At 39.0% G+C, this 26,525-nt stretch overlaps 1 protein-coding gene across 2 annotated transcripts; it reads right to left on the minus strand.

The window, feature by feature from the left end:
- Positions 1–1,866: 1,866 nt before the first annotated feature.
- LOC145497572 (WD repeat-containing protein 17-like) lies at positions 1,867–25,292 on the minus strand. 2 transcript variants are annotated; one of them, XM_081477389.1, is made up of 30 exons: positions 24,730–25,292; positions 20,903–21,575; positions 19,937–20,238; positions 19,296–19,409; positions 18,779–18,833; positions 18,230–18,321; positions 17,276–17,358; positions 16,650–16,736; positions 16,224–16,312; positions 15,819–15,894; positions 15,420–15,447; positions 14,788–14,912; positions 14,612–14,661; positions 14,030–14,182; positions 13,221–13,351; positions 12,993–13,118; positions 12,308–12,463; positions 11,084–11,148; positions 10,877–10,952; positions 9,876–10,048; positions 9,331–9,430; positions 8,887–9,023; positions 8,412–8,523; positions 8,189–8,330; positions 7,549–7,651; positions 6,656–6,757; positions 6,171–6,266; positions 5,856–5,917; positions 5,399–5,505; positions 1,867–4,621 (listed from the first exon to the last, which is right to left on the minus strand). In XM_081477389.1, the coding sequence occupies exons 1-30, from the start codon at positions 24,856–24,858 to the stop codon at positions 4,499–4,501; spliced, it is 3,867 nt and encodes a 1,288-aa protein (XP_081333515.1). In that variant the 5' UTR covers positions 24,859–25,292; the 3' UTR covers positions 1,867–4,498. The 2 variants fall into 2 exon arrangements, with proteins under 2 accessions (XP_081333515.1, XP_081333516.1); XM_081477390.1 differs by having other exon boundaries at positions 23,227–24,815.
- Between the last annotated feature and the right edge of the window lie 1,233 nt (positions 25,293–26,525).

A 26,525-nucleotide genomic window follows, 5' to 3' on the forward strand; every position in this document is an offset into this window, starting at 1 on the left:
GTCAATACTTTTTCATTTTCTCATTAATAAAATTGTGCGAATCGCGTGAAACATCTTTAAAAATTACCAGTGTACCTATTTAATCGCTTATGGCTTTTAAAATAACACATTTAAAACTGATTGTTATTATTATTATTATTATTATTATTATTATTATTATTATTATTATTATTTGCTGTGGGAGGGGGGGGAGGCGGTTGCAGTGTATTTACTCTCCCTGCTCCTACTAAAATGTATGGACACTCTTTTCAGTTGTGTTCGACGGCTCGTAGTAAGGGTGGTCGTATGAAAAAAATATAACAATGAAAAAAAACAACAACAACTGAGACATTTGTTGGAACCTAGAGAAGGCCGCCGTTACATCGAGTCGATTTTGTTTAGACAAAATTAATTGGAAAAATCGGTCACCGTTCAGAAATGTTCGGCCTGGAAGCGACTAAAGAATTTGATCGAGCAGAAAATATTATTAAAGGATTCTAGGAAGTATTTTCTTTTTTCCTAATGTTTACCATCGCCTTTAAAATTGTCTCGATCATAAGTTCTTTAACCTTTGTGAAAACGTCGTTTATTGAGAAATTATTTGTGACCAGTTTTCAGTCAGCATCGGGCTTAGACCCCGTCCTCCCAACAGAAATTTGAAAACGCAACAATCACCGGCCACTTAGCTCGGTCATTTGAGGAAATCTCCGTCAGGGAAATCTCGTGATTAACGTGACGTCATCGTTTTCGAACAGCTCCGATTTCAAATTGTTTTCCGTACACACCAGTAAAACGCAAAGCCGGTATTTTCTGGTTTGAAGAGCTTTTGCGAAAAGTTCCGTTTTCGTGACGGATTAGTGTGGACGGTAGGCCTGATCGACCGTAGAAATAAAGTTGCGTTTTCAAATTTCTCCGGCGTATTAATTGTGGACGGGCAGTTAGACTTCTGAGTAAGACGAAGTCCGAACCTAAATTTATTCCTCTCGATTTTTTGGAAGTATTGGGGTTTTGCCTTTGCCACCTAAGCCCAGAATACTACTCCTTCAAAAAGAAACAAACATTAAAATAATCTTGACCAAACAAAAACGACGAACTTTGCAAAAGTATAACGGGGTTTTTGGGCGAGTGAATTCCGGCAAAAATGCCTTGACTGCTCTTCATAATACTATCCAAAGATTAAAGGAGCTCAGTCACGGTTTGCGCATATTGAAAAGTTTAGCCTCAATTTTTCAAATTCGTCGTTTGTAATCCGTGTTAATCTTTTCCATCCTTAGCCATCCTTGTTTTTTTATGGTTTATCATTAACTCTTTGGTGTTTTTCTACCTTATTAAACTGTTACTTTCAGATTTCCTACCCATGATTTAAGGTAATTTTGTATGTGGCCAAAATGACTCAAAATACCGCGACTGAGCTCCTTTAAGATAGAGTACATTAGCTGTAATTGCTCCATCCGAGAACGTGATTCTCTTCAAAGCAGCACTAGAAACCCACTTGTCTTGATATAGGTTTTCTGTGAACATCAGTAGCGGAATACATCGAACCACTCAATCAGTTGTTGGAATATTGATGAAATCGATGAATACACTTGATCGAACGGAAAACCCTTAATTGTCTAGTATAGATTCAGATCGATAAATAGCCAAGAAGAATGTTAAAATACCCAGCTTGGGTGATGTTTTTCAAAACAAGTTAATAATATCTTGACTCGGCCTATGACGGATAAAACTTGTGATCAGAAGTCTCTTCGAAATATGGTGGGTCTTGAACTCATTTCAGTCGGAGAAACATTCAATATCTCAAGCGAAAACGAGAAACAAATTGAAAATTCTGTTAACTTCAATTAAAACTGAAAAATAGTACGTGTGTGAATTGAATACAAGGGCCTATATAGAAATACTGAAGTCATGTGTAAATTGTTTGGTTGCAAACTGTTGGTTCAATGCACGCCCACGAAAGAAAAAGGTAACATTTTTTCTTGTTCCTTCAGTTCCAAGTATCCAACGATTCCATCATTAAGGCATTGTCCTCCTTCAGTTAAATTATTGCCGTATATTTTTTTCTCAGTTCTACTTGTTCCATCCTCTTGAAAAATAGAGTCAAACTAGTAACAATACAGACAAGATGAGACACCGAGACTTGCGCATTTTGAAGATTTTGATCCAAGCGAGTAGTAAGAATTGTAATCACCGGTAACTAATTTCATGCGATGCAATTGTTGTATAGTTCAACAGCATGTTTTCATTAAAGTTGTGTTGTACCTTTATTTCATGTTTCGTTTTCGTTTTTCGTTCTGCAAGTGCACACGCCATCATAACGGAAAATATAATTGGCTCTGTCACGTGTTTTGCTGGCACTGAAGCACGGTTATTTTTCGATTTGACTTTGCGGTTTTCAAGGGGTTTCAGTTGACACCTTTTACACGCTCGAAAACAAGACTCAATCGACGACTTTTGCTTTTAAACAAACATAACAGTCACAGTTCTTTTTACATTAGAGATTTTATTTTTATTTTAGCCGATCTTGCAGAATTGGGAAATGCACTAAATACATTCATCTAATACTTATGACCACCACACAGCCTAGCAAGATTTTTACAAAACAAAAATAAATTTGGCAGGAAGTGAACTCTCACGTCACAAGTATCTTTTAATGCTTCTTGGTGGAGCTTTATCAAGCGTCCATCAGACGTGCACGAGATTCCATGTTTTACTACCGTTCCTAACACCGAGATACGGCGCACAGCGTCGTCACTTCAAAACTGAGAGAAAACCACGCCTATTACCCTAATTTTTTTAAGTATCCATAATTCATATCACTGGCCGTATTTACCTTAGAAGATGAATAATAGGTCTTGATGAATACGGAAAATAAGACACATAAAACGTCAGATGAACTTATCAACTAAACGAGCTTATCTGAAGTTTGAATTCGCTTGACTAAAATTATTAATCGAGCGACCACCACTCTCTCTCACCATAGATTGTTTTGTTAACGCACGAGTTTCATGCATCTCGTTTTTACGCGGACGCACTTTATAATGTTAGACGTTACTCGTCTTCCTGGATAAATACGGCCAGAAATGCACGCACAAGCCACCCATAAATATGTTCCCACTAACTACTTAGAAAATTACATCGTCTCCATCGTAAGCTCAAAGCAACTTTAACCGGTGCACTCCCATATGAAAAGGTCGGAGATGATCGTTGGAAAATTTGAATTAAACCCCTACAGGAGACCAATCTGGGTGTGACTCGAGCTTTATTGGACCCCAGAAAGATACCACTTAAAACGGAATAAGCTCGATTATCAGCCGCTGTTCAGGAAACGAGTCCGCGCTAGTAGACTAATCCCGTGAGATCGGCACAGATCCAGCCTGAAAACGGAAAAACGGGCGTTTTTTTATTATCATTTCGTCGAGTGCACCCTAAAAGATATTGACAGCTAAAAATAGAGGCGTTTCGTCATGAACACCATGAGTGAATCCAGAATCCTTGAATTATATCCCTAAGCGAGACAACGAGCATCCTCGACCTTTTCAAATGGGTGTCCCCCCCCCCCTCCCCCCCCGGAACTTACCGTCCATGATTGTTAAAACGAATTGACGAATTTCACTCTACTAAATATCAGTCGTTGGGCCAGCAACATCTCTGTTTATTAAATATGAAAATCTATCAAGGTGAAGTTTAGTTAAACGCAAATAAAAACGGCGTGAATGGAGACAATTTTTTACCAAAATAAATAAGCTTAGAGTCGCTTTTTTTAATGCGTGACATGAAAATGCTTTGGTTTTTGCGTCTATTCAGCTTCAAAACTGGTTAATAAAAAGAAAATCCTTCTACAAGCTGTAACCAATCACATCAAACGTATTCTTTTAGCCAATCTGTGAAATTGTAAACCCAAAAGTGACCTAGCCTTTTTCTCTCTCTTCGCGCTAGGCACCAGTTGCAAGTTTTCCCGCGCTAGGTACAGGTTCCATGTTTTTTTTTCAGCTGGAATTCTAATTGGTTCAATGTGTTTTCTGCGTTTGTTGTGATTGGTCTGCTACGGTTGCTTTGGTTTTGGTTACTTAACCAATCGTTAGAAGTCTTCTGTAATTCTGTAATTAAGTTCTTCCTTAAGAACGTCCAAACGAATTTTACTTAGTCCGACTTTCAAACATTTTCCATCACTTCCCTTCTTTTCTTGATCCCAAGACTTACCAATAACTATTAAGTCTAAAGATGAAATCCTTAACTAGTGTGGATACGCACACGAAAACTATGAAGTCTCTCTGTGTTGTTCAATAGAAAAACGTTTAAAACATTTTGCACTCGGGCACTCTAAGATGAGGAAAGAAAATTTACTTAGAACTTAATCACTGCCAAGTGCATCCGAGCTTAACCAAGCCGGAAAGGCAGTTGATTTGAGGTGTCCGCCAGCGACGAGGGTGTTAAGCGGTGTAGGGTCGACTTTCCACTCCCTTTTTTTCCCTAAAGCGTACATAGACACTGCTTCTTTAGATGTCACGCCAGCTGCTGCTCAGTAGAAGGGTTCTAGTCTCACTCCATTTCCCACCAAGGAAAAGGGGTTCACCTTTGCCCACATCAGCGCGTTGTTTAGTGACATCACTGAGCGACCATCGTTCAAGAAGAACGCCTGACCCTGAAACGCAAGAAACACCGTGTCAATTGGAAAGAAATAAGTCTCCTGCTAGTCGCACGCAGTTTCCAGAGAGAAATTTTGTCACAAGAAAACTGAAAAGGAAATTTGTATTATTTAACAATTTTCCAAGTTGGCAAGACTCTCACTGTTTGAGAAACAACATAGCGGCCGAACTGGTCAGCTAAAACAAATAGTTCAGTAGCACAACGGTATAAATTCTATCCCAGCTCAAAGAATGCCTGATGTCGTCGCAAAAATTCTATACTCAGGGCCGTAGACAGAAAAAAGGCAATGTCCATGACTAAATTCTCATCTAAGGTGTTTAGCAGTGTTTTACTTTGTCCATCCAAAATATAAAACAATAAAAACGACAAAAATGACTGTGGCAAGTGCCTCGGTTTGCCTCATACTCTATATACTGGCTACGGCGCTGATGCTATGACACAAATGATCATGCCAGATAGATCCTTTAAGCGTTTCTGATAGGTCGCTGCTAGGTTACAAATTTTTCTCGCGCAAGTCGTAACCAATCAGGTAGATCTGGGCTATGTCATCAGAAGACGTCTTTTTCTATAACCTCGTTCCCAGGGTCCGCTCTCTTTCTCGAGAAACCAGCCGTTACCAAGGTACTTTCTCGAGGTACAGAAAGTACCAAAGGAACGACTTTGGTTTTTCTCACGATGGAAGAATTGAACACGCCAACAAAGACAGTAGTTTGGCTAATGTTAGGAGAATACAGCATGTCTTCTATGATTAACGCGCGAGTTTCGTCGTTACCTTGATTCTCTCTCCAGTCAGACATGACAGTTGGACATCTGAGTGACTTGGGAGAAGAGACCCCGTCACCATGTCAACACCAACCTCGTACATGGATGCCTCAGTCCCTGACAGAAAATAAAAACGATTGAAATTACACCGCATTTAAGCGGAACAAGTATCATTTTTCGAGAGGAATCTCGTTTCTATGAAGTATGAATTGACTTGACACAGTTTCCAGATTTTTCCTTCCAAACCCGGTAATGTTGTTGAGTTAATGTTTGATCGTCTTGGCATCATGTCGTAGATTCGCCAAAAGCCTCGCTCGCTCGTCTGATTCGAATGGATGCACTCACTTGAAACTTTTTTTTTTTAATATGTTCGTTATACGGTCGTAATCAATCAGTCAAATGAGGAAAACCTTTCATGTCACGTTGTTGAAGAGTTGCTTTCTTCCTTGGACATAATCATTACTTACCAACACGCTTCAGTAACAAGTCCCAAACGGCCTTCTGTTCAGGAGTGGGAGTGACAGAGGGACTGGAAACAAAAAAGACCAACTTATATTATGCTGTTAACTATTATCGTCTTAGTCGACATAAATGATCTTCTCGTTGCTCTAGTTCCAAGCAAACCCTTTTGACCTCCTTCAAAGAACTGGATTGCGAGTGAATTGAGACAATGTCTCTTTGAGTGATCAACTGTTGTATTCTCATGAGCTGCAAGCTTGTGAAGAGAAATGAGATGCTGATTATTGGGGTTAACACATGATAAGCATACACGAAGTACTTACTTGAGAGGCCGGTTGAACGCGAGCCATGCCTCGGATTCGGTTTCGATTTGAGAAGCTGTGACCGCCAACTCCACTTTGTCTTGATGAATTAAATGTCTAAGATTAGAAAAAAAATGCAGCATGGTCTTAGACTTTTGGTAATAAAGGAAAACAGTGTAAGCTCTAGATGTATTCTCGTCTGTCTCGAAACTCAGTCGGTAAAGCGACGGTAATGTTATCCGGAGGTCGTAGGTTGAAATGAATTTTCTTTGGCTCTAGTGGTACCCCATTTTGCAGCCAAAAGCTTGCTGAACTTATATGCAATGCTGATAATTTATTCAGTCCAAATAAGAAGTTTCTCTTGTTCCCTTGCGGATTGTCGCGAGAGTAGTAAGAACGTTTGAGAAGAAAAATCGCCCTCCCATTCTGCTTGTTTTTGGCTGACGGAAAAGAAGAATCCCTTGTAAAACAATGGTAAACAATTGAGCAGTGTTTTGTCTCCGCACCTGGCGTGTTTGAAGAGAGGGTGAATGATCGGAGTGTATTTTCTCCTTATCGCCAACAGTGCTCCAAGATATGCGCTGAGTGCCAGAAGTTCCTGTCTTTGTCTGCGGATAAACAATGGCATACATGAGAACTGTTCAGGCCACGAATTAAAAATTACCCTCAAGAGAAGATGAAGAATGAGAAAGTTTATCCCTCATACAGGCCTTATTTCCTTAGACCCTCTCAAGTTATTTTTAGATATGGTATCCAGTCCTCCCGCGGATAATGTGACCACGTGCGTTGAGTGGATGATTACGTGGAGGGATGAAAAAACTGCGTGAAGCCATTCAGGCTGTCCACATGAGTAATCTCCTGGGATTTCCGTGAGTAATCTACAAACAACTTGAAAGGGACTACCTTGTGAATAAGCCCTATATAGGGGAATGATTCTGTTACCCTTCAGCCTCCCTAGTTATACCATATCCTCGATAAAAGACATTTCTCTCTGTTGGTTATTCGTTGGAAGGGAGTTTTTGAATCCACATAAGGGGTGAGTCGTTTGATTTTGATCAACACATGAGGGGAAGTCATCACAATTATTCTGTTAAATTGCCGCTGAAATGGTAGCACTAATATATTTCTTTACAAAATGTTCCATATAAAATAATTTCATTTCAAGGAAGTGAAATAGTTCTCCAGGAATACAACAGTTTCACGTAGGAATTGTGTACCATAACCTGCTTTTACTGTAGGATGTGAATTTTCTCTTCTATCACGACTATTGGAACACCTTCACTTCACTTCATTTCACTTAAAACTGACAACAACGACTTGAGGCAAAAATAGTCAATGTAACATTGAGAGGGGCTAGTTTGCATTGAGTGAATGAATGGTCGCTATTAGCTTGTCATACTTGGAAGTCCTGCTTTGCTGTAACCGGTCTGTCCTGATACACGACATCCACTGCAGGACGCCTAGCACGTCATCTAGCACCCAATAAGGTTTACTCATGCCATCTGAAAAATAACGTTAACACATGCTCAGACTTCTTGTGCCGAATGCGCATACTATTCTCTGACTGGATAAAAAGAAATTGAAAATGTTAGGTTTACGCACTGAAGCATTGTCCAAAAAAGGTTCTCTAAAGTAGAGTAATAGCCTATATTACAGTTCAGCGCTGAATGATCGGGCCTTTGAATAGAAGCTAGGCTGGAGTTGACTCTGGTCTGATACAAACCTTGTTACTTTACAAAGGTAAATTGTTCTGTTATCTTGCACACTAGTTTCTAATCCGTATATTCACAAGGGCAACCTTTACCTCGCTTCCGTGCAGAGGCTTGGTTACATTTCACAGAACTGTAAAGTAGTCTATTGACCAAAATCCCTTTCTTGCGAATAAGACAATAAACGATCCTACAGCAGGCCTCGCTATCCTAAAAAAAAAGCCGCAAGCTCGGGTAGCTTTAATTACCGGGTAGCTTTACTTAACCCGATACATCTATAAATTATAGATCTTGGCGCGTTTGTTTGAACAAGTTCTAGGCTAGCCCTACCTCGTACTAAATTCAACCCGATGTCCAGCGCTAACTCAGGAGAAGAGGACGCTAGGTAATATTTCATGGCGTCCAAGAATTTGCTCTCTTCATACAGCTGCTCTGCTTTCCGCAAGCATTCCTCTACGCTTGGTAACCCCGCCTGATAAGACCAAAGACAAAGGAATTGAAGGAAATCATATCAGAGAAATAAACATTGATAATTTTCTGGAAGTTAAGTCACCTTTTCGTGTAATTCGTTCACTTCTGTGACAGTTCCTTGACATCTCGCACACGATTTGATGAGGTGATTCTCGCTGCCGGGCAGTAACTTCAGTAAAGCGATGCAAGTGTCCCTAAAAAAAAAATTAAGGTTATGATAGTTGACAAGTGACCGATAATCGCAACTCTCACAACTTATGGCGCAATTGACCAACCAGGACGCGAGGCAATCACAAATGACCAGCGGCAAGCGCAGGAAAACATGATATTTGTGGCAAGCGCGGGAAAGTATGTTATCAGTGGCAAGGGCGGGAAAACATGTCACCTGTGGCAAACGCTGGAAACCAAGTACGCAGCTGCAAACGCGGGAAAAACATTTAACCAGTGGCGGGAAAACGGAGTTTGGAGTGAAACGCAATGAGACGCTGTTAACCAATCACCACCCTACTTCCGGACTTCACGTCATTCTCCTTCCGTAAACAAAAACATTTTCTTACCATTTTCCTAATTTTTCACATTTTCTTGCCAGAAGCTCTACAGCCAAGTGATACATGTGACTGTTATCGTTAATCACGATTCCCATGCTGACAGCCAGTTCCAACTCGTTCCCTCGTATGAGTTTGGACAAAGCAAACTATGACGAAATAAGCTAGTTAGCATATCTAAAGCAAGGGTGCCAGTTAAAAACAGTAATGATGAAATTAATAGAATTGTCAAGAGCACTTGGAAAACAGACTTCATCCAGGAAAGCTACTTATGAGAAACTGTCAAGAGTAGAAGGAGGAGAAATATTGAGATAATTATGCCAGTTGTTTTGTTGTAAAATAAATTTTCGGCCAAGCGAGAAGCAAGGCGCAAAAATAAGATGTGCCAGAAAAGTTAAACAAGTCAGCGTGTGTTTACTACTAAATCTGCTAAAACTGGTGCAGGTTGAGTCTAACCTTGACATCTCCAACAGCTAAGTGACAACAAGCTGCCAGCACAGGCTGCCCACTGTAGAAATACCAGTCTGCCAGCCCTGCGCTGGTGGACTGAAGAAGTCTGAAGATAACGCAAAAGAGAAACTTAGTCTTATGATGTCATAGATATCCCACTGAGTGAGTGGCCTCATCACCCCTTACAAGACTCAAACACGTTGTTTTCTACCTCTGCGTTTTCTTGCTTTTCTAAACCGACCTACTAGCCCTAAGCTTCCAATCTTATCTGTCCCGCTAGCGGTCTTTAAAATACTTTTCCTATTTTCTTAGCATCCCCTACTTCCTGTTAATCCTCCCACGCCCCCCTTCCCCACGCCCCCCGCGCAACCCAAATTTCGCACGCTTTATCCCTTTTTCCCTCTATTCCAGGGCTTTGCTGACTTTCCCCCCTCAACGTCCTTTCGCTTATCCCTCATTCGTCTCTTCCCTTCATTATTTCCTTTTTTTTTTATTCCCACTTGTTTTCCTTCACCCCAATGATTCCCTTCCCTCCACTGGCAGTTACTTACCCTTTGTTCTCGTCAGTCATAAAATTTTTCAGTGAAGGCAAGATGTCGTTTTTCCTCAGATCAAGAGGTTTCTTCTCTTGTTCCTGTGGCAAAGACAGCCCACCCTCGCACGCTACCTGAGCAACCAATAGGGCGTCGTGAAGTTGACCACGTGACGTAAAAAATTCAACGAGCTGTAAGAGAATATGGCGACAAAACGAACATAAGTACAAACAGTTCATAATTAATGAACCTCTAGAAATTCTCGGTCACCTAGACCCTATCTTAAGGATACTAACATTTTGTCGATCTTGCACACTCGCTTGACCTCATTTGTTCTTATTTTCTTTATAATGTATTCTGAATTCATTTTCAAAAATTCCCCAAGCTCGTAAATTTCAACACTATTTACAAGTACCGGTATAAGCTTTTCAAGTTTAAAATTTGTTTCGGCGTAAGCGTGAAAGATTGTGGAACATCAGGAAGCTGCGACGTGAGTAGCTGCGTTTCTAGCAGCTTTGAATTGTTGTGTGACGCTCATTGCGTAATTTCAACAAAACATTTAACCCTAGGAGAGACTCCCATATAAAAAAGGACAGGGTTGCTCGTCGAAAACGTTTAAAGGAACCCCTGAGAGGAATTAAGATCCTGTTTTTAGGGCGTGGCTTCAAATTTTTTCCAACCTTCAGAGGTACCGATTCTAGAACAACACATCATCTCCTGTCGTATATTTTTACGGCTCATTACCCTAAAAGTTACCACGACAGCTTCCACTGAGGAACTTTTGAGGCTGAACACCCTGAGAGGTACGAAAACCGCTTTTTTAACCCCTAAAAGGTACAACGAGCCCCCCCCCGTCGTTCTTATATGCGAGTCCCCCCCGGGCATTTAGGATCTTGTGTACATTCAATAGCAGGGACAGAAATACCGTAAGGCATATCGGCAGATGTATCACCAAAATACTGGAACAATCGCACATAATTCTTAGAGTAAGCTAAATCATGGTTTTTTAGTGGCGGTACCTTGGTCACATCTCCTAACGCAGCACAGTACGGGACGGCAGCGTCATCATCTTCTCTCATGAGCTGAGACGTTCGCCTGAAACAAGTTCATCCAGGAAGCGGTCAAGAAATTGAAATTATATTACATGTGTATTGCATTTACTTCACAAAGTGCTCTAGGGTTTGCAGAGAAAAAAACAAGGTAATGACAGGGATTTGAATAGACACCTTTCAATTAGCTCTCTCCAATAGTCCATTGAAACTCCGGGAGCCATAGCGAGTGCTCTGTCCCACTACAAACACAACAAATGACAAATTAAATAGATAAGTAATGAGACATGTTATATCGATCAGGTTAGAACTATTTATGGCAAGTTCAATCTATATTTCTCTGGTCCTTCTATCTGGAACAATTTGGATGAAGAGATAAAACGCTTATCTCTGCGTTTATTTAAACAAAACTTGACTAAGCAATTTCTAAGTTCTTATGCTTAATGCTAGCTTAGTATTTTTCTTTAAGTTACTATCGCTCTTAATTAAACAATGCTTTGTCAATAACTGCTACTATTACTGCTTATATTTCTTTTTATATTTATATCTCTATATATATATTTTTTTCTCCCTCCTCTTTTCTTTATTTTTCCTACAACCAATTTAAAGCATAATAATCCTTGTAACTACTCAGTTCGTTTAGTTCTTACTATTTTGAGTAGTTTTGTTGCTTATTTAAGTTTAATTTATTTTTTTGCTGTATGATATTCTATGTGTTACGTAAATAAAATGGTTGTTGTTGTTGTCGAGACAAAAATTACAGTATAGCCAAACTTCTGACTAGTGTTAAAAAATTGGGTACATTGTTGAGGAGCTCAAACGTATTCTGACATAGTTTGTCGAATACATACAACGCTTCAAAGCAGAACGTGTTTCTCCATTTGCTCGGGGTAGCATTTTTTAAAATGCTATTCATTTTGTACTGACTAAAATCAATACAAAATGAATTCTAGTAGTAATACGCTTTGAAATGTTGCTTTTGTTTGTTGTTGTTTTCCCGCGCTTGGCGCCAGTCGCGTGTCCTTGCTCCGAGTTCTCATTGATTCGTTGTGTGTTTAACAATAAAATATTAAATCACTTAATCCAAGTGTCGAAGTGTTTAACACTGCTGTACTGATACACTGAGAAAAGCAAACACATATTGTAAGTAGAACAGAACCTTGTTAAAAATCCCAGCTGGTGGAAGGCTAACCAGTTGGCTAGTTACAAACTACAAAGCATGGAGGAGTTGAATTTGGGACTACCATACGCAAACCCATCTAGTGGCAGGGAGGAGGATTTGAACTCGGGACCACGGGATTTCAAATTCAGCGCTCTAAACACGAGGCCACGCCTCCTCCCCGTTTATGCCTATTGTGATCGGTCATTGAGATTATTTTGCATTTGGTAAGTATTACGTACCTCGCCAAGTTCAACCATGAGCTCACAGTATCTCTGTAGCTGGCCAATCTTGGCATGGAGACTCGACGCTTCTTTAATTCTGTCCTCCCTCTTGGACACCAATCCTCCTGCTCGTCCCGACAAAGTTCGCACCGTTTCTAATTCCTGTGCCTCTGACTAAAAACACACACAGCAAACAAAGTGGAGTCAGGCTGTTTCAAAAGTAACCCTTTCAGTCAAAAAAGATATTCACCTTTTGGATTGTCGTTCGTTTCAGTCTATGTTAGATCTGAGAATATGGAGATACATCAAGACAAAATCAACATGCTGATGAGTCTCTTTATCCTCAATACTTAATTGTTTGCTTCACAATGCAATGATATTGTAAGGAGAAATAAAATGTGGAACATACTCTGCGAAGGTCATTTTAAGTTCAGTCTACAAATTTTGACGACATTGAATTCACTAGAATAGCTCCAGGAAAGCAACGTTAGATTTCTATTAAGCCGAAACGCAAACGATCAAAGTGTTTCCTTTGTCTAGTGCTTGCACTTATGATTGCGCTGGTAATGTGAGAACTGAACAGCTAAGTCAACGTTTCAGTTGTCCACCAACGCAGCCCAACAGTTTCTTTAGAAACCAATACCTTTTCTTGACCTAAGTTTCCGGAAATACATAGTGCAAACGTACAGTGTACAATACTCACTGCTTTGTGTTTCACAAGATGTTTTGTATGCATGATGCCTTTGCTGTAAGATGCTGGTAACAAGCTGTCATCACCATCCCTCAATACTAACACCAAATCCCACAGGTTCCTTGCTCCACATGGGGGCTGAAAGACAAATCAATATTCTTTATAAATCCACATATTCCTCCAACTAATACAGTAGGAACATCTAGATATCAATAGAGAGAATTTTGATGCAAATCTTACTGTAAAGAAGTCTGAGACGAGTTTAATTGCTGACAAGTGAGCAGCTTCTCCTTTGGCTGCAACAGTTGCTTTCAGTTCACGAGAAACTCTCCCATTCAACAGCGGTAAGCCACCAGTTGACATGGCCGTTTCTTCAAAAAGACAAAAAAAATACGTCATTTATGAAATGCAAGAAGAAAGAGACCAATCTTAGAATTCTTGGATCTCGTTTGTTTCATGTTCTTGCACGAAACCAAAAATGACTAAGAATTAACACTTCATTGCTGTACCATGACAAGAAGTAAGAGAAAGAAAACTACTTTTCCCAGTGTACTCTGTTTTCCAGTACGTGTAAAACAGGGATGTAGACCAGAACAATCGAGATTTTTTTAAACTTTCTTTAGAGTAACAATCTATTATCTGGGACCACCGGACCACAGTACACCCAAAGAGATATATCATTGTGAGACTACAAGTGGAGAAAAACAGATTGAGTGGCACAAACAAATGTACTATTAATGGTGCATATTCAAAGAGCCATGTCTGCAATCAGGATGGACAAGGACAATCAAACTTCCCGTAAACGAATGTTCACCCTTAGGACCAGAGAAAGTGTTCGCTTAAGAGAAGCCCCAGCTTATGTGGCTGGAACCATTATTAAGTGTCCGCTTACAGGAGGTGTCAGTCCCTTTTACTGCACAACTTAATACTGGAGATTCAACTGTACGGATATACCTTTAGATTCGGGGGTGGCGGGGGAGGGTTGGGGGTGGGAGGGATGTTAAGCAAACTCGAAGACAAACTCCTGACAAGCTCCCGATGCGACGTACCAGTATTGTTAGTGACAATGTCATCCAGTGGTCTTTTAGCCAGCACGTCAATCTGCAAGGAACACGCCAAATGGGACAGAGTCCAGATTCTGACAGTGGAATCACGTGAACAAGACGCAATAGTGAAAGGTCTGTATCTATGACATGTCAGACCTACAAATGAAGGCACAGAACACTATATCAGTGTAAGTAATACATTGACGTGAATTTGGCTGTTCTACACATGAAAATTGTAAGAGACACAGGGGCCTCTTGGTTAGTGCGTTCGTCTCTGGATCGAGCGGTCCGAGCTCGAGCCCTAGCCAGGGACACTGCATTGAATTCTCGGGCAAGACACTTAACTCTCACAGTGCCTCTCTCCATTCACGAGTATAAATGGGTACCGGCGAACTTAATGCTGGGGGTAACCCTGCAATGGACTAGCATCCCATCCAGGGGGAGTAGAAATACTCCTAGTCGCTTCATGCTACAGAAACCGGGATAAGCTCTGGCCTAATAGGCCACTTCGCTTGTATGCAGACTTTACCCGTTTTTAACACATGAAAATTACTGAACAAAAAGTTGGACATTGTTAATCCATACCATAGACATCTGCTCCATGATCTAACACAGTTTCCATACAGGATCCATCTCTGTAACGGTACAAACACAAAACACACTGATATTGCTGAATGGTAACAAGATTAACTATACACTGACAGCTCTTCAAAACCTCATTCAAATTCACAGAAAAACTTTGTAGATTTTCAGCCAATTACCTTGTATCCCAAATTCTTATCGCATAATCCCAGCTTCCTGAAATCAGAAGAAACGGAAGCTCTGGGTTCCACAGGAGACCACGTACAGGAGCCTTGTGACCTTCTAATGTGTGTACACAGGAATCCTAATCATACAAGCAATGAATGAGTTCTTTCACTGCATACTAGTTATGCAATGCTTCCACATGGTGTACCATGGAATATCCCACAAGTCACTTGACTGTATTTTCTTGGTATACACACAGGCTTTTGGGCCAGTGTCTATACCAAGAACATACAGGCAATAAGTGGGATATTTCATGGTATACCACAAGAGGGCATTGCATAACTATTTTATACCATGCCACAGAAAATACAGTGGCCAACACAATCAATGCGACATACGCACAACGCACGATGGGAAGGTTGGGTGTAATACCGTCGATTGTACAATGGTTTTCCTGTATTCTGATTGGCTGTATTTTCTATGGCATGGTATAAAAACAAATAGACAAAGTTAAGACCATACAGAGCAGAATATTTTGTAACTTATGAAGTCTAAATCCCTTCTCAAAGTTGTAGCGCTAAGCTTGAAGGGGGGATTCAGGTCTTTGCACATCACATGCAAAGAATGAAAAGGTAAATTGTCTCACCTCAGTGTAATCCCAGATTTTAATGGTGCTGATGAAATAGCAAAAACAGATTAGTGTTATGGGGTGACTCTGCCAGGTAAAACACATCTCACTAATTAAAATACAATTTGAATAAATTCTAATGTGTGCTTCTGAAAAAACTATAAAATATCCATACCCACCCTAAGGAGGGTTATCGGAAATTCTAAGGGGGAGGGGGTGTCAAAAGCCAAAATGATTAAAGGAAAGTAAAACTGGAATTTCCAATGGGATGGGCAGAGTTGTTCAAACCAAGAAACGCCCTGTGTGAGGGGTGTGGATATTTCTGGTAAAACACAGTACATTGTACTTGCTCAAGCGAAAAAAAGTCTTTTTAACACTGATTATTATTACTACCTGAAACAGGTCATTTTGACTTACCCATCATCTGATCCACTGCAGAGAATTGCTTCTCTTATAGGACTCCATTTAACATGGAAGATCTTTGCTGTGTGACCTACACAGAATCAACCATCATAAAATTAAGACAGTTAAACAAGGTTACCTGGTAAATGCCCAACCTTTAATTAACTAGTTACCCTCTTTAAGCATTATGGCTTAATTCTTTCTTAATAAAAAGACATTAATAGAGTAACCCAATGTCCTTACATTATGCTTTGTAAGTTATTGATTTGTATATTTTGCAAATTACATCTCTCAACAGAAAAAAAATAGATTTCTAAAGGTCTGATCAAAAGGCTTTTCAAGATATAGATTATGTTAAAAGGCCTCGTTAAGCCCATGACTTGTATTAAGTTTCAGATGTTAAAGAAGCATGAACATTACCAGAGAATATCTTTAAAGGAAGATCTGTACTTGCAGCAACATAAAACACTCTGACACATTTGTCTTCGCAACCTGTTGCGATCATATCTCTATGAAACAGAGAGAAACAGTATGAAATTGAGTTCATTAAACAACACCTGCAAGATTTTGTGACAGCATGCAACATTTGTATTGAAAACGCTGCACATTGGAAAATGTTCTTGAAAAATAACCTTAAATTGGATCACACTCCAAACCCAAGTCTACCAGTCTGATCATTAGATGGATTTACAAGTAACTTGATCATGCTGGCACCAAGCTAAACAGTCTATTTAGAGCTCAGATGGATACATTTGAATAATTATACTATATCAGCAACTTATTCCTTACCACATAAAAGTGATTTCTATTGATTTATACTTGTGTAGGGATTTGACATACACCTACCTGTTATTGAGGCTCCAGTCACAGCCATATACAGGCCCAGGGTGTTTGTATCTTTTGACCAAAGTTCCATCCACCTGCCTCACAACACTGAAAATAGATAAGCATTACACATGCAGTTGAGCCACACTATCGCAAACTCTCAAGGGTTTACCAAACTCAAAATAGTCCAGATGAGATGGCAAGGGTAGATAAACCCAATAGTGAGTGACTGAAAAAAAAGCACGTCTAAGGGAAAGCATTTTGAGTTTGCAAGAGCAGTGACTTCACGATAATCTTTGAGATGACCACAATCATGTAAATTTTAACAATAAGTCTGATTGTGGGAGAAAAGAAATTTTTTCCAAGAAGCAAAATAATGGAAATGCCAGAAATTTGGAAACCAGATCTAAGAGCTTTGAAAGAGTTGTCATCCCCCATATTCCTAAAGATTGACATTGAGTTATATTGAACTTGCACACTGACAAAATTCTTATCCCTTACCTCAAATTTTCTTAATCAAAACTTCACTAAAACTATGATGGTAGCAACAATTGCTTGACATATACTTTTTTTTAAGATGATGGTAAGAAAGAAGATAAATTGAAAGATTTCATATTAAGTAACAGTAAAATTAAGGGAAGACTTACCATGATCCATCTGCACTGCAGGAGGCAATTCGTCGTGAATCCTTGTGATTCCAGCTCACGTTGTAAACATTATGCTTTCCATGCTGAAACAAGGAGAAATGGGAAAAGCTAATTAAAATTTAAATTGAAAAAAAAAATCAATCAAAGAAAGCCAGGGGATAGCAACAAAAAACTTTTATTCCTTTTTCATTAATTTACAGCCATGAATTTTAGGTTAATGAGTTGTTTCTGTGTCTTACAGTGTGCATCTACACTTTATTATTAAAAGTAATTAAGTTAGAAACTTAAAGATAATAACAGCATGAACCCTCAGGTAGTCAAGGCTAATCTAGGTGGGCCACATGTATGTTTAAGTTATACAATTAAATACACTATTAAGCTTACTATTCAACTACTTACTAGACATGTTTAATAAAGGGTTAGCAGTGTATCCCACCTGTAATTTATTATCTGGAGGTCAGTCAGTAATCCTACAGTACACTGATATTGATTCCGTCACCCCATTTAACATTTTAAGAAACTTCAGAACAGCAAAATTTCATCTCACGTCACTTGAAAGTAAGGGTACATCTGATTTCACGGATATTTTATACATTCACTTCCATAAGAGGAAGTTATGTTGGTGACAGGCCCAATATTTATTCCTTCAAACCTAGGGCTTTTTCAATTAACGATGAACCATTTCCAGTGATGGATGGAATGGCATTTTCCAGGAATTATTTCCGCAAAAGAGGACAACCTAGCTAGGAATTTACGGATATATCTCATTGAGAGTTTCTGTTCCATTTGACTTTTCCATGAAATTGTCTGTACCATTTGTGACCCATTTTAAAATTTCCAGAATTTCTGGTTGAGCGGAAAGCACCCCTAGTCCCATTTGCATATCAACACTCTACATGTAATGGAGATTGAAAATACTTTTTTTATGGCATGGACATTTTTCCTAATAATCACCTCAGTAAATCTCTTGATAATTTTTTCCTTGGCTATATCCCATATGAACACACCATTCTTTGCAGTTGCTCCACAAATACAATTGATGTCTCCTGCAAATTGTCAAAATTAAAGTCAGTTTTCCCATTGTATTTGTACCATGAGGAAAACAGGTATTTAGTGAATAAAAAGGTTAGCTGCAGTCCTCTATGGCCTTCTCCCTGCATGTAATTCAGATGTGCAGTGTTTAGGAAAGGAAAATCTTGATAAGTAAATCAATTTAGTTTGTAGCAGAACTCTACATTTTCACTCATTTTGACTTGCCCAATGACCTTGCCAAAAACATGGCACAACTTGTAAAATGTACACAGTCTGCAGTACTATGCACTGACATGTCCAATAAGTAAATATAAATGACTGGGTGACTAGAGGCACTGTGCGTCAAGTCTCTCATCTTATAACGAAACATACATGTAAATTGATCTCAGATTATGTATATATAAAAAGATTCAAGACCTGAAATTTAAACAAAATACCAAAAACGATCAAAAGAATAAGTATGAAAAATACCAGGTGCCCAGGAAAGAGCATAAATGATCCCTTCGTTCCCGGGAGAAGAATGCACCTGTGAAATAAAATTACATTGTTCAGTGAATTTTCATATGCATGTACATGTATATCAAAGACTACTGGTAATGATTAAGGGAAGCCAAGCTTTTTAGTCCAGCAGACGTTACTTCTGGATAGAAAAAGCTGTTTTGTGAAAAGTTGTCCTACAGAAGCTTTAAAAGCAACAATGCCAGAAGGTACCAAGGATGGGGCTGGTTTTCTTTCATTTGATCAAAGTTCAAGCTGTCTCAGCACGAAAAAAGAAGATACCATAAACACTGGGATTGTCCTTCTATCAGGATCAAATACCTTGAACTTTGATCAACCATTGCTAAACTAGTTTTAACACCATTATTTCTTTTGGTACATGTATATTTGACGAGAAAGTCACATTGTGCTTATGTTTTCATGGGACAACCTTCCTCAAAACAGCTATATACAAAGTAAGTCAGCCAATACAAACAGAATAGATACTTACAGCATTCATTGTGTTAACATCCCAGACTTTGATGGTCCCATCAAATGATGCTGTGGCTAACAAGTCTGGACTTTCTGGCTTGAATTTGCAATCAAATATTGTCTCTACATGCCCCTGAAAATTACCAAATTAAAATGATTAGAATCAACTACTATTATACAAAAGATTGAAAGATTTTATAATTTTGCTTTGTGTGATTACTCCTGGAATTTTACTCCACTTGATCCAATTACGAATTACCTATCAGTACCAATTCGACTTAATTTGACCAACAATAGACGAACCAAAAACCGACCAATTTGACTAACAATAGACAGATACCAACCAATGACTGATGACAAACTTTACACAAGTCATTACAGTCAGCCAATACCATCATGGCTAAACTGACCAATCATGTGCAACAGACCAGACTTATAACATCATCAACTGACAAACACTATTCACTTGACTCTGAAGATGACTTCCGCTCAGGTTGTCGAAACGTCAGTCACCAACAACAGTTCTTTTCACAACTACCCTCACCCGGACGATCACACTATACGAACTACTGATACTCCTGGGGTCAAACCATTTACTAAGTAACCATTATCACTGAGCAGACATGATAGATGTACCAGTATGTGTTCAAGTTAACTCACCATTTCTCGAAGAAAGCTCCATTTACGTTTCCCCAAATCATATAACCCAACCCCCCCATCCATAAATGTACACAGAATGCTTGCGGGAGGTAGAGAATATGTGATGTGATTTGGCTGAGATGGTGGCATACTTGCCACTGAAGTTGATGAAAGTCCAACAGATGTTTCAATATTGTTGGTTGATGTGCTCTGGAATGGTTCTACTACAATGAGAGCATGAAAGCCAGTCATTTTTAATTTAATGCTGATCATAGGAGAACTCTTGGACACATTCCAGACCCGCAGAATGCCAGCTTGAGTATCTAGAAAGAATGGCAGATTTATAAATCAAGTTAAATTTTCTAAGTTCATAACTTCATATTCATCTGTCTAATCAGTCTATTGCGTCAGTGTCTTGAATGCTACTTTCACTATGGGGGTGCTTATTGGAATGGGGGGGGGGTTATTAGACAACAGCACTCATGAAATCAATGGGGAGTGCTCATTACAAAGGGAGCATTTATTGGAAGGACGGCTCTAAACAGAATCATTATCAGATAAGTTCTCCATGCAAAGTAACATCCTTGGCTATTACTTGTATGAAATTCAAAACTGAGAAGCAAAGTTTTCAGAATATGCACTCAGTAAATTATAAGGAAATTACTTGAGAGATCAGATTGTAAAACATAGTAGTTTTCAACTGAGTGTCGTAAAACTGTCAAAACCAAAGTAATCACTCTTGACTAGCCAATCACAAAGGACATGGACAATGCAGTGAACCAATCAAAACTTGAAGTAATGACATCTAACCGACACAAAGCGCATGAAAACGTATGCCAACGAGCCACGATTGGTTTTCGTTAAATTACTTACATGCATGATTGGATAAAAAAATGGTATGAGTTTTGAAGCCAATGAATCATGATTTCAACAAAACCAGTTACTTTTCACCACTCATGTTAAAACTGCTCTAATCGCAATTTTTACCTCCAGTTACAAACACTCCAGGTGCAGAGGGGACCCATGCCAATGTATGAATCTTTATTGCAGAGCTTGGTAACTTAAAATTCATAACCACAGTCATAGAATCGGTGTCAATCAGCCTCATTCCATGATGAGCATTTGAAACCAACAAGTAATCCGCAGACAATGGATCCCATTCGAGGCTTGTCACAGGATCTTCATCATCAGGATCATCAACAGATTCAGGTCTTAAATAATGTTTGAAAGCTTTCTGTCCTGGACTTACGACAGATATACTTCCGTCATTATGCCCAAACACAAGTTTCCCTATCTTTCTTTGATTCCAGCGAAATTGACACACCTCAGAAAAAAACATCATGGATTCTAAATGCTTGGACAACACCCCTCCATTGGTAGAGGTATAGTTCCAAATGTGCATAGGCCCTCGGCCGCATATATAAGCTATACAATCAGAATCATGTGGACACCACCCAATGCTTGTAATTGGTGCAGACTTGACATTCTCTAGTGTAGCAATGACACTTTGTTGTGACACACTCCATACACAAATGCAACTATAACTACTAGATGTTGCAAGGAGGTCAGGGTTTTTGGGATGCCATGAAATGCAGGTGATGGTCTTCTTATGCTGTGCCATGATGGCAGATAGACGGAATTCATTGAATTGTTGATCCAACTACAAATTAAAGAAAAGAAACAAGAATCAATTCGGGGCTGTACATGTACATGTACTAAGTATTTACTGTGCTTTTCAACAACATGCAAACCCTTAAGTTACGGACGTTGACTCCCATTGTTGTGGCATCCTTATGAACTAGACCTGCATTACCATCTTAAAGCTCACATGTTTTAATTGCACTTCAACAATGGACCTTTTTAAAAGTGTCACACTTTTCCATTTAGTTTTTTTTTCCATTCCAGTAAAAAATAAATTACATTGCTCAATTTATAATGCCAATTTAGTACATCTGTGAAAGTTTCATTAAAATCTGTTGCAAACACATAAAAATATGAGATCCCTAATTTTCCAATTTTTACAACAAAATGTATGCCAGGGGACAATGCTTGCCCCTTGGCATACAATTTTTTGTAAGGTTGGAGTCCCATATTGTCATGAGTTTCCAATGGATTCTTATAAAACTTTGTAGATTTACTAAATACAGAATAATACATGTTGGACTATGGAGGTGATATTTGTTTATTTGAAAAAGACCAAAAATTGTTGATATGTATATTGCGTGACATCGGTAAAACGGTCCACTACATAAAGATCTGGGACCAATATTCGCCCACACAGCTGCCGTGTTTGGTGATAGTTTCATCGGTAACACCGGCACTTGGCTGCAGCTCATTGACTTTATAAAAAATTTTGCCCATAGAAAATATGGGCTCACTGTGTTATGGTAAATTACTTTAGTTTCAACATGCCTATATGACAGCAGACTGGTAAATCACTGAGCAAGCACGATATTTTTTCTTCCCAGGGCTAACTTAATTTTTGCATATATTAATAAGTGTATGACCAGGGCTCTCACTAAGTTTTGATTCACCTACAGGTAGCCTTCATCTTCACACCCATTACAAATTTGTTACTTTATGGGTGAATCGCATCAACTACAGCCAATTTCAAGCATACTCAGCTGTAACAGGTGCAACAGGTCAACAGGTCACAGCCCTTATTGAGAGCCCTGATCCAGGGGGGGGGGAGCTACTCCCTTATATGGGCTATATGTGCGGCCCCAAAGGGTATGGTTTTTCAGCCGTTTGGTCATAAATAGGGTATCAATTTTAGCCATTTTGATCATTAAAAGGGTCTGGTTTTTGCACTCTAGTCTTGAATTGGGCATGTTTTCTTAGAAGAAGCTACTTTTTCATCATTATCAATAAGACTGATCAACAAACGCCCTTCACGATACCTTTAACGTCGGTCTGAACAAGCAAACTAAGTATAAGGCAGGTCTGAAACAGGGTATTGATTTTGGATCAGGTCATACAAAGTCATAGGATATTGAAAATCCCTGATTTTGGTAATAAATAGGGTAAGGGTTTTGGGAAGCTAGCCACACACCCCAACCAAATATTTCTTGGAGTATTACCCCCCCTGCCCCCTCCTGGCTCCTGATCTTTGTATGCAACATGTCATAGAATTTAGAAACAACATATGTACTAAATTCCTGTGAAAATTGTTACCTCAGACAGCAAAAGTTGTAGTCTGTTTTTACACAATGCAAGAAGTGCAACCTAGCTATGTAACTTTCCCATGCAAAATGACTGTATGTGTTGGTCAAAGTCAACCCTGATCTTAAGGGAGTCAATTGTCTAATTACTTGGACTGTGCAAATCTTGCAGGATTGCTGTTTAGAGGGGGACATTGGGGTTTGCAGCATTGCGGTATTGGACAATTTTTCCAGTGGTATTTCGGTAATTTGACTCTCAAAATGTGGTATCGCAGTATTCTCCGAACCTGTGGGATGTGGTTTTTCAGCATTTTGGATGGTATTAAAAATTACATTGTATCCTCCTAGTCCTCCGACATTTTCTGAGCCTTTTCCAGTTTCCAATTGGACATTCCCAATGAAACTTAGCTCTCATGGTAATGGTAAACTGCAAATCGTAAAAGGTTATGTTACTTTTTGTTAATTATTAGCTACCCAGCCAATGGATGTTACTTATTTTGTCTAAATCAAAAATTACCTGACCTAACGTTCATTATCAAATTCTCAATTGTTATTTCCATTTTATTTGCCCTAAACTTTAACATGAAGAGTAGTGGTTTCGGTATGACCTCGCATTTCCACTCGGTATTGAAGTATTGTGGTATTCCGCGATTTTTTTTTTTTTTTTTTTGCGGTATTGCGGTAATGTCCCCCTCCTGTTTGGGCTGATTTTCACACCACACATATTACATCAACAAGTGTTATGGAAACAGAGAAAATCTGTCTAATCCAGCTGGAAAATGTAAAAAATCTAAAACACTTCAAGAAATTTAAATCAAATTATTGTATTTTCACGCAAGAATTGAGAAACAGCAAGGCCAGAGAGCGTGCTGTCTATTATATATTAAGAAACTACAGTGTAGTCATGTCAATTTAAAAAAAAAAAGCAATCAAAAATTTTGCAAGGTTTTACTTAAAAGAAATTTGATAAGAATTGCGCAAATTAAAATGCATCAAAATTCTAAATATTGTCAATTGACTATCATAAAATTGTGATTAGAGATACCTAACCCGATAATGTTTACAATTATAGCTTAAGCACATCGAACAGATCGAAAAAGGGATCCCTACTGACCCTACAAATGTCAAAGTTAATTTCTTGTGGGTTTTTTCTGGAATATTCTACCGAGTTGACACAGTTAAGCTTATGTCGCTGAAATATATTAAGCACAAGCTTTAAGTTTAAGTTCAAAGTTTGCGCACTAAAAGATATTGTCCCCAATTTTGCGAATTTACATCAAAATAGATCTTATAAGCTTAACATCAAAACGCTGCTAACATTTGTTCCGGTAGAATGGAGAGTGCCGTAGTTCTAGCAGTGGGTGGTAAGGAGCGACGTTGTTTACTGAGGGAAAAAGGAATTTTGAGAAACCACTCCAGCAGTTCTTACAGATTCTCCGAGCAAAATAAACAAAATACAGTGAGAATTCCAATTCCCTTAATTAAAGGCGACAGTGCAAATAAGAGAGACAGCAGTCGTGAACCACGCTTACTAGAAATATTACCACCAGAAAGACGTTGGAATACTGCTAGATTAAGGAGCAAAGAGTTCAACCATTGTTCAATATCGTTCCACTAGTTATCGCTATAGTGACCGCGAGGTCATTTACGTACCTCGTAAACGTAAACGGCGAGCGTCGCACAGTAAGCAAAACGGTCCCCATTGCTGCTTGCTGCGCACACATCGAGGTTCCAAGGCTGACAACCAGCTGCTAAAAGACTAACCTGTCTCATAAGACTCATGATCCCGGGAAAAATTTAGCCGATTTTCAACAGAATGCTCTCTTCGACGCTTTTTTCCGCCATGTTTCCTTAATTGGTCTTACCCAGCCTTCCATGATCAACAATCACACGCGGCCAAACATGGGTTCTGCTTCCCTGCACTTTCACCGCAATGGGAACGGACTTGACCGAAACCCCGCAAGGCTTCCACCGCACATATTCATTCAAGCGAGCGTGTAAATTTTGACACTGAAAAAAATATCTACTCCTAGGATAAACAGCAATTAAAGCGCTCAAATTGATTCAGCTGCCTGTCTAAAACCTGTAAACGCAGAGTGGTCGAATAATTCTTATGTAGATGTAAAAAATAAAAATAGACTCGAATATAAAAGAGCTTTTAGTCAGAAAAACTAATTTCTTGATTAATTGACATGCACTATGGTCAGAGAGGAAAAAATAGCCCTGAAAATGCAGAGTTCTTTGTAACTTATTTCCGATTTATTCCAATATTAACTTTGAGAAGACAGTGTGATTTTGGCCATTAAATTTGTGTGCAATATTTTATTGAAAATGCGGACGCAAAAATTATAGATTATACTCATCGATGTTGACATGTTTCATAACTTTTATTAGCATGCCTTCCGTCGTTTCCAACTTATAGCTTGTGATTAAACAGCAGTTTCCAACTCGGTACTCAATGGTGTTTAATTTGCAGAATTAATTTTGTTGAGAGAAACTTCGCAAAAAACAGTTCCCTGCGTGTAGCTTCTTTCAGTTCCACTTGCATAATCGATGAAATAAACAAGAGCAATTCCCTAGTAAGCATTATGGTAATCTGCAAAGCGACATCTTTATGTATGGATCAATTGACTGAAAATTTGTGAGGAAAATTGAAAAATGGATTTCATAAACTATGTATAAGCCGAAAGGCACAAGTAGCAATGCTTGTTTACTGGATCTGTCGCCACAACGCAGGTTAGAAATCTATGTCAAAGCTGAAAGTTCAAAGCTAATCGTTTTACCAGTCAATTTTAAAGTTTATATTTTAATTCAGTAACTGAATGCACTCTGTTTTCGATTAATAATCGCTCATGTTGGCAGTTATGTTGCACTTCTGGAAGTTTCTCCTAGTCGCAGACATACTCCAGCACGCGAAAGAGTTGCTATCGGGCGGAGTGTGCGACACTAGCAATTAAGGCTAAATATTGGCTCGAGAGATCGATGTGGGAGGAAAAAAAGTTGACAAATGAGTAAACCATTTTTCAACCCACGTTCTTTTGATGTTCTTTAGCTTTCTTTGTTGTCCTTGACGGTTTTCGTGCGACAAAAAATAAATTAATAGCACTTACGCCGCGAAAATGCTATTGAAAATTATTCGCGACGCTTGACACTATAGCAAGATAGTTGTTTTAGTGAATTGATTGAAACAGACAGAGTTAGTTAAACATGAATAAATACGGTGAAGGGCTTTCGGGAGAGGAAAGAAGAATTTTAGAGCCTGCCTTCCTGAGAAAATTCACTTTGTTTTGAAAACGTTTGCACCATATAACAGCGGAACAAAAAATTATAACAGAACTTAATGCACATTCGTCGGGGAAAAGTGCAAGGGACTGTCAAGAGTTTATTTTGTGTTACAAAACGAGATGCAAATATTGACAAAAGTTGTCAGTGGATTCGATATACGCGCG

This window comes from Orbicella franksi, chromosome 9 (genome assembly GCF_964199315.1).
Source record: "Orbicella franksi chromosome 9, jaOrbFran1.1, whole genome shotgun sequence".
NCBI classification, from domain to species: domain Eukaryota; kingdom Metazoa; phylum Cnidaria; class Anthozoa; order Scleractinia; family Merulinidae; genus Orbicella; species Orbicella franksi.